The sequence below is a fragment of the Asparagus officinalis genome, chromosome 4 (assembly GCF_001876935.1).
Source record: "Asparagus officinalis chromosome 4, Aspof.V1, whole genome shotgun sequence".
Lineage (NCBI taxonomy): Eukaryota > Viridiplantae > Streptophyta > Magnoliopsida > Asparagales > Asparagaceae > Asparagus > Asparagus officinalis.
Genome location: NC_033797.1, coordinates 51,091,568 through 51,100,692, shown reverse-complemented (window position 1 = coordinate 51,100,692; position 9,125 = coordinate 51,091,568). Strand labels below are relative to the sequence as shown.

Here is a 9,125-nt window from a genome sequence, read left to right as displayed (position 1 = left end):
ACATATTTTGCGGCAATTTCACTTTGCTTGGCTCGTTTTCTGATCAACAAGTCTGCATCTTGGAGAGACATGAAAGGCGAAGGTCTTCCTTGGTCATCATGCATCTGACCGTCTATTATGCAAATAAGTTTATCTGCCTCAACAGCTAAAGCACAAGCAGTGGCGACTTCGTAAGTGCTGAGACATTCCAACCAACATAAGTGAGTGATCAGACATTTAGAAGAACTAAGCCAACAGACATATAAACATATATTGAATGCTCTTTCATTACAAATAAAACATAACAATAGGAAACATAGATGCAATGCACAATTTGATTCAATGTACATCCTCTTGCATGAACTTAAACTTCTATTACAGTTAATGTTAAAGATTTTTACCTTCACCAACATTACGGGAAAGGTAATTTCACAAAGCTTGTCCTAGAAATAAAAAAGCATGCTCAAGTTGCAAATTTTCTTCAAACTTCTAAAGCAGCTTTAAAAAAAGACCTTGTAGTTTCACTTCTGTAGATCATTGCAGTTACCTGTGTGTCCTTGTGTTTTTGACCTTTCCTTGTCACTTCACAGCCTTAATAAACTGTTTTTTGGTTTCTTTTAAACGAGATTTTTTGTTGGAAACATTATATGTTTCTTTCTACACCTTTTCTTCTATAAATAAGATCTAAAGTCTCCCTTTGGAAATAGACATTAGTTAACAAAAGTTTGAGATTTGCCAGGAGGATTTGAATTACTATTTTTCTAGTATCTGAGTTGCCTTAGTTTGAGACCCAGAAATCCTGATTATCATTGTATCTATCCAAACCATCCATCTACATCCATCCTCAAATTTTAACCATTGATTTTCAATCTCAAATAAAATCAAAATCTTCAAAAGTTCCCAGCTGCCCCCCAAACTTCTAAGTTGATGCCATCATTTCTCTCCACTTGTGTTTCTTCTGGAGATCACACCTGACAGAAGAAATTCACTCGGACCCCTCTCACATGCACGACCCCAATGCCACCACTTTTCAACCTGACCTTCAATAGCCAATCGACCTCACTAGTCGATTAACTCCACCGACTTCAACTGTTTTCACCCCAACAACCACGAGTACTTGACTCCATCCTTCAATCAAGTGCAATGGTCTTCCCGATCTCCACGTCCTTGCTGATGTTAGACAACCCTACTAGAGCACCCAATGATTGTTTAAATCACCCACGGGTCTGACCACACCTTCTGACACTCCTCACTCATCTGTTGGCCACTGAACAGAGCTATATAGTAGCTCTTCTTCTGCCGCTGACCAAGTCTGGCACCCTTTACCCTTTCCCATATCGATCTGGAGAATTGATCTGGATGTTCTATCGATTATCTGAAACATTTTCATTCATTTGCAAAGGGATATCTACATTACATGAGTGCTTCTATCTGAAGCAGTACCCGTACCTGACACCTACTCATACACACACCCAAACTTCTCGGTCACTTCTTGAATATGTCCATAAGTTTATTCGGACATGTACTCAATTATATAATACATGTTTAATTTAAAACAATCCTCATACACTTCTTGGACGTATATCCTACACTTCATATCCACTTCTTGAAATCGTTGGACAGGGACCAGGTTCAATTCAGCCCATACCCAATTCAAAACTATGATTTCAAAGACCTGTTTGGATATCATGTTAAAAAATGAGTGGTTTTCCACTACATAAATAGACACATAAAAATGTTATAGCCATGTTCACGTACCATACCTTTTACTAGTTTTCTATGTCCCAAACCCGTACCGGTACCCGTTTCCATGCAACTTAGGGTATAACCAATATCAGTCTCGATTCGGATATATGATTAAGGTGTAAGGTCCTCACCCTCTATGAATCCAATCTCAAATGCAGATTTAATTGATAACTTCTGCAAAACAATTGGTCTGCTTAGTTTTATAATTATGCTTGATTTTTGTTATATTCTCCATCTCATTGCAAAATTGATTATTGTGTAAATATCACTAAACACCCAATAGGTTTGCGCCTTTTGGCACTTAACCCCCAAAAAAGTTTGGAACTCTCACTAAATCCCAATAGGTATGGGAAATTCCAGAAAACTCCCACGCCGTTGTGATTTTTTTTCACTTAACCCCCATAATGGCGTAATCAAATATCTTGAATTCCCAAATAGAGAATTTCACATAAACATCATAAATTCATTGGAGGTTGAGTGAAAAAACAAAACATTTTAGGGTTTTCTAGAATTCCCAAACTTATTGGGGGTTTAGTCAGAGCTTCAAACTTATGGGGTTTAAGTGCTAAAGGCCCAAACTTATTTAGGTTGCAAGTTCATTTTAGAAGTTTGACTGTAAGGATTGCATTTGGAGCCATATACTGCTTGAGTTTTAGCTGGTCTCAAGATTTTCATCCATCCGTTTGTTTGATGTTCATCTTGCATTAGTTAACTCTAGACGTTTTGTTCTGCATCAAGGAGCTTTCAACACAATTACTAAGCAATAATGGGACAAAATTCTATATAACTTGATACACCTGACAGTTGAAGCATCAACTTGCAACGCTTGTGCCTCCATATTTATTGTAGTACTTATTCTTTGTTTGTATTCCAAAAAGGTTCATGACTATGTATTCTAAATGTAAGATATCAACCGAAGAGCACCCACATCAAGCATATCCTTTCCTAATTATATGGATACTCATCCATGAGTTTGTCATTCAGAGAAAAATCAGTATGCAAATGAAAATAATCCGCTTCAATGTGTTGCAGCATTAAAGTTTGAGTTCTTATAACCAATATATGAAACAATTTAGTTATAAATGCCCCAGAGATGCAAACTTATAAATCATGATTCTTTTTTTTTCAGAATAAAGCATTATATGAAATCTGAGACCATTTAGTTCTAATGGATGCACAAACTTAAAATGGCATACTTGCAATTTAAAACTTCTCCTGTGCTGGAGTAGCCGAGATTGCTTAATAAAACTATACAATCTTTGTCAAGTCTTTCTCGTATACGAGGAACATCTATCTTTTTAACTTCACCCGTCGTTCCGAAGTCAGTACCATTTACGACTCCTCTTCTCTGTCAAAAGAGAAAAGGAGTCAACAACTTATATAAAAAAAAGTGAGCCGCTAAGAACAATAGAATATCTTTTTTTAAATTCAAATTATAAAAGTTTAGCTATGTGACCATGCAAGAAACTAGTTACTAATTGAAAAGCAAGAAAATTTCAAGAAGAAAGTTGCAAATTTGTTTATAAGCGGTAGTAGATAAAAGAAAAACACAATATTCTATAATTGAAAAGGATCAAGCAATCCATCTTATTGAGCAACAAGATCCTAAAAGGTGAAACTCAGAACATAGAAATTGATGCAACAGTTCCATGTGGAACTTTTGAGAACAGAATAACAAATGATTTAAGGATAATTTTTAAAAAATAATTAGCAAAAATGACCTTTTTGCTAAATAATTAGCAAAATCGACCTCTTTTTGGCTAGCTCACCAAGGCTGGCCACAAAGAGGTCGATTTTGTAAAATTTAGTGTTGAAAACACACAGGATTACTATTCCCGTGTGTTTAGCATTCGCTAATCAACTTTAAACGCAAGCCAAAAAACACACGGGACTAGTAGTCTCGTATGTTTAACAGAAACCAACCAGATTTTGCAATGAGTCACCTATTTACGGACATAATCTTTTCACACGGATAACTGTACGCAGATGCCTCGGTCCGAGGGTGATGTCACAAAGGGGGCAGTGGTTCATGAACTGAAAAAAGTTCGATAAATATACTCCAGTTCTACCCTTTTTGTACTCCGATTTGATGGCAATAATAGATGGAGCAAGAAAGGGTATACAAAACCAAGATATGGGGCGTGAAAATATAAAAATGGGTGGCAGAGCAAAAAAAAGAGGTCGATTTAAGGGTGGTTAGTTCATGAGCTTTACACGAATAACTATACGTGTAAACATACGGGACTACTAGTTCCTGGTGTTTTCTTACTTGCGTTTAAAAGTTGATTAGCGAATGCTAAACACACGGGACTACTTGTGTTTTCAATACCAAATTTTGCAAAATCGACCTCTATTTGGCTAGCCTTGGTAAGCTGGCCAAAAAGAGGTCGATTTTGTTAATTATTTAGCAAAAAGGTTGTTTTTGCTAATTATTTTTTTTAAATGGTCTTTTTTAAAAATTCTCCATGATTTAATGGATACTCATGATATGACTAGGTCAAGAAGTTTCAGAAAATTAATTATTCCAGGATGAGACTATGAAAGGATGATCAAGTACACTTATTGCCAAATAAGGGTAAATTACACTGAACCCCGAGAACTTTCAAAATTTTGCAGTAAACACGCAAAAACATTCAAATCAAAATAAACCCCCAATAACATTTGGAATTGTAGAAAATCCCCAATAAGTTTGTGTTTTGGCGGATAACCGCCATGACTCCAAACCAAAAAAGCAACATAAAAAAGGCATTTTGCAAGTTATTGGGGTTTAATGTAATTTACCCAAAAGTATTGGGGGTGTTCAACAAAAGTTATTGGGGATTTGGTGCGATTTTGAAAGCTATTAGGGGTTTACTATAAAACGCTGAAAGTTCTTTGGGTGTAGTGTAATTTACCCACCACATAACAAGCCCAATGGAAGTGCAGAAGAAATGTTCTTCCGTGCATGGAAGGTTCAAAGACAAGTCAGCTTCTGCTTCATATACCAAAGTAATTAGGAGAGTTCAGCTCTGGGTTAACCCAACAAAGTTGATACTTCGATCACCAAGGGCATCAGTAAAAATATGTGTTGGCATCTATAAGCTTTGCTTGGAATAGATAAATGTCTGGACCTTCTATAGTGCATTTCAGGCACATTTGAGAAAGCATTTGAGAGTAATCAAGGGAAACCATACCTTTATCTCCAATCTTCTGGGTTAGTTGCATGAACATTTTCTTTCATTCAGATTGATAAATGAAAGTTTCAGTTAAATCAGCAAGAATTAATCCATGTTTTCACTGACTCCAATTCATGTTTATGTTTTACAAGTATGTTCCATCAGCTGATCCTGCCACTCCTAAGTGGCACACCCATCAAACTCTGTTCACAAGGCCAGAACCAATTTACCCTCCTATTCTCAACTGAATTTGAAGGCACTCCTAACATCATTGATACTTCAGAATAGTTACATTAATGAAATTGATGAGAATATAAGTCCAAAAAAAAATTTTGCACTACACAGTTTTGAAGAGGTAGGATGTTATTAGCCTACAGGCTGACACTAAAATTTCAAATCTCACACACAATGTACACTTTTAACAACAGCTTATACACTCCAAAAGACAACACCATAATTAGTTCATCACTAGGTAAGGTGTTATACAATTTGTCTTTGCTTGAATGGGTTAGCCACAATTAGTTATATATATTGATGAGGATTCCAGACAGGAATTGAACAACCACTCATCTAGGTAATGGTTAAGTGATGTTGCAAACATACTGTAGCGACTTCTGTGAAGTGCTATCAGAAAGAAAAATTGGGCCTGTGATTAAGGATTTGATATAGATATGAAGATCTGATGAGCTTATAGTGTTATATTTTGCCCCCCTTCAATGTTCATGTTACATTTTACTCCTTGCTTTCTCCATTGAAGGACCTCAGATTAACCAACTTGGCATGTCCGCAATCTTAAAACAGAACTGTTGAATCATCACCTATTAACAAAGGGTTACCATAACATTCCTCTAATTAAATTTCTAACTGGCAAATGTGCGCGCGCGCACACACAGACAGACACACACAGACACGCACGCACGCACACACGCACATATATATATATAGAGAGAAAAAAAACTTATGTCAACTTAAGTGGAGGTCCACTAAGTTTCTTAGTCATTAATTATCACTTGATTGAGCTACATTGTGGATGATCCGTTCCGTTGAACTTAATCTATATATTCTAAAACCCTAACACACCAAATTTGGGGTGAACCCGTCGTGGTTTGACCCTTCATCCACTCGTATCAATTTTAACGGTTTCGAATGAATAGAACTTTTTACATGGCTCGACGGAGGGTCAAACCACGACAGGTTCACCCCAAATTTGGTGTGTTGAGGTTTTAGAATATGTAGATCAAGTTCAACGGAGCGGATCATCCATAATGTAGCTCAATCAAGTGATCATCAATAACTAAGAAACTTAGTGGACGTCCACTTAAGTTGACATACATTTAAATCTTCAATTATAATAATAGTATATATAGTAATTAATATTGATATATAAGTTTTCATGGCAAGTCGGTCTCTCGAGGAGACCATCTGGCAGAGAAGACTCGCTCTCGGTGAGCATGCATGCATTCTGTATAGATATACTTATGTCTAATATACTATATTAGAAGTGAGATCAGTCCTATACTAAGGTTGAGTTTGATAATTGGGATGATTCTCATGATGATACATATGAGCGTGTGATTGAGCTATCATGCATAGGGATGTTAACATTGGATGTGGCCGACCAATCCGCGCATTCCGCAAGCCTATGATGCTCTGTAGAGGCTATCTCTCTTACTCTATAATCACTCGTCTTATTATTACTTGGAATGAGACGACTCGATGCCCCCACAATCATATGTGGGGTAAGGGTGAGAACAGAGGGCATGGATTCGCGCTTGCGGGGTGATTGGCATATTGAACTACCCCTCATTAATCTGCGTCGTTATCAGGTATAGCTACCATATGTATACAGTATAGTATCTAAATTCACATTCGAACGCTGGAGGTATATTAGAAAACGCTGGAACTCACGAGGTGGAAATTGAAGGTCAAAAACAACAGGAATCGGGTGTCTAGCACCCGAGCATTTGGCTGGGAGTGTTAAGGTGATTTTAGATATGGAGTAGGCACATCAGTGTAAGCGGAAAGCAGCAACCACACGAGCGACACACAATCACTACACAACTGATGCGACGACGTAGCACACTTCAGTGATAATTAAGTGAACTAAGAAAGCTTTAGTGGACGGCTGGCCAAACTTAAGTTGACATGACACACATATGATTTTTATACATCTATATACTATATAATATATATATATATATATATATATATATATATATATATATATATATATATATATATATATATATATATATATATATATATAGTAGTGGTATAAAAAATTTGACATACATCCAATCGTCGATTAGTAAATAATAATTAGATATGCTAAGTTTAGATGCAAATCATAATAAACTAAGCTACACTTATAGTACTATATCTTATTTTCAGTCATATGGTCATATTGAAGACAGATGACCTAAGGTCAAATTTCCTTATCAAAGGGAGATCCTTGAGAGGAAAAGAAAATGAAGAAGTAGGACCATTTTAAATTTAGTCAAAATTTCATTTATATCCTCCTATCCTACCTAAAGCATGAACTTCAGAATAGAAGCGCTTCATGAAGCGTCAAGCGCACACTTTTGTTATGCTTTAAGTGACGAGGCATAAGGGGTAAATAGCTTCACTTATGAGTTTCAAAGAGTTTATCCATAAAAAAGTTTTGAAGCTGAGTTTCAGAAAAGCTTTTTCAAACATTCTGGAATGGAATTGATCCAAGATGCAATCACGAATTTATTTCTGCACTTTACATGCACAATAGTACATATGTACATATGTATATCAGCAAGTTTCGTCTGCCACATAGCACTTAGCACAAAAGTATGATTTTAGAATTTGTCAATTGGAAGCATCTCACTCTGGATTGATGGGTATATTGCATCAGCTCAGGATGTCAACCCAGAACAATACAGGTTAACTCCTTGCTTTTAAACACTGACACCTTCACTTAATCCGTTATCTTCTACACCATGTACTCAGAATGAAAAGTGAAATCAGTTCTCCTTCACCTACTCTTTGAACTCAGAGCAGGAAAGAGAACTCAACTTTTTATCTTTGGAAGAGGTATACAAGAATCCTGAAGTTACATTCTCTCTGGTGTCTCATGTTTGAGTATTAGAGAAGAAACAGAAGTCCCTGTACAGAATTGTATAAAAAGAAACCCTGTTTCTGAAATATATACTCAAATCCAGCCTTGAAATCTGTCTACCTGGATATACTTGTGCCAGATGTTTCCATATATATCACCAAATCCTAGAATTTCATTACAATTGTAACACCAATTCATCGTAATGTTCTCTGGCGCCCACCATGGGCCACCCAGATGGTTATGCAAATGCTACATCCGAGTGCCTGGGTTTGAATTCATACCCACTCAGCTGGCTATTTGGGAGGGAATTAAGTGGGGTTCCAAATAACCAGGGAGTTTTCCCTTTGTTAGGATATGAGGTGAGGTCTCTCTAGGAGTCTTAGATGGGGTCCCCATCTCAAGTGAAGGTGTCCCCAACCGGGTTGAGGCCTCCTGAAAGTGCCACTCTCAGGGCTAGAGCTCGGGCCGACAGTTTGCAACTATGTTACATTCTCATGTTAATTTTATGATATTTCTTCTTATGCATATTTGCTTGGCAATTCAACAAGACTAAAAGTAAAGGGTCAAAAAGGCATGACAAAGGATTTGAATACCGTAAGTAAGGTTTAATTAGTGGTACCTTCGCAGCAAGGAAATTCCCACTTGCAACAAAAACACCAAGCTCATGCCAACGACTATGATCTCCATGTCGCCGAAGATTTAGTATAGGAGGCCCAGGAGAAAGCTTAGCCTCTATTGCTAGACGAATCCTCCCAGCTGCTTCCATTGCAGCCTCTAATGAATCAGAATCAGTAACTCGGTATTGATCAACATATTTTCCCTTCAGACCTGAAGAAAAGATAATCCTTACGCTGAGATCAAATATAAAGATAGGAAATAAACAGTTCATCAAAACGTCCAAAACTAAAGCTAGAATGCATCTTAAATCTACACTACATCTATACTCTTTGCAACCAGATATTAGTTCATGTTACAGTTCAGGTATGAGAAGCTCTACCTGATCAAGACATTTGCAAAAGAACGAAATTTAGAACATATTCGATGGTTATTCAATTACTGCTATTCATAACAAAGAAGTTATACTGAGCATGTTAGGGAACTCACTTATTGTAACTTATAAGTGTTCTTTTCCCGATAAGGATCCAAGATCATGTTTG

The 9,125-nt window shown here is 36.8% G+C and overlaps 1 protein-coding gene across 1 annotated transcript in view; it reads right to left on the bottom strand.

Moving 5' to 3' along the window:
- Positions 1-8,894, bottom strand: part of LOC109837439 (probable amino-acid acetyltransferase NAGS1, chloroplastic) — a 10,992-nt gene extending 2,098 nt beyond the window's left edge. Inside the window, 3 exon segments of the mRNA XM_020405679.1 lie at positions 2-177; positions 2,922-3,073; positions 8,588-8,894. Coding sequence (XP_020261268.1) covers positions 2-177; positions 2,922-3,073; positions 8,588-8,857 — 598 coding nt within the window. The 5' untranslated portion in view covers positions 8,858-8,894.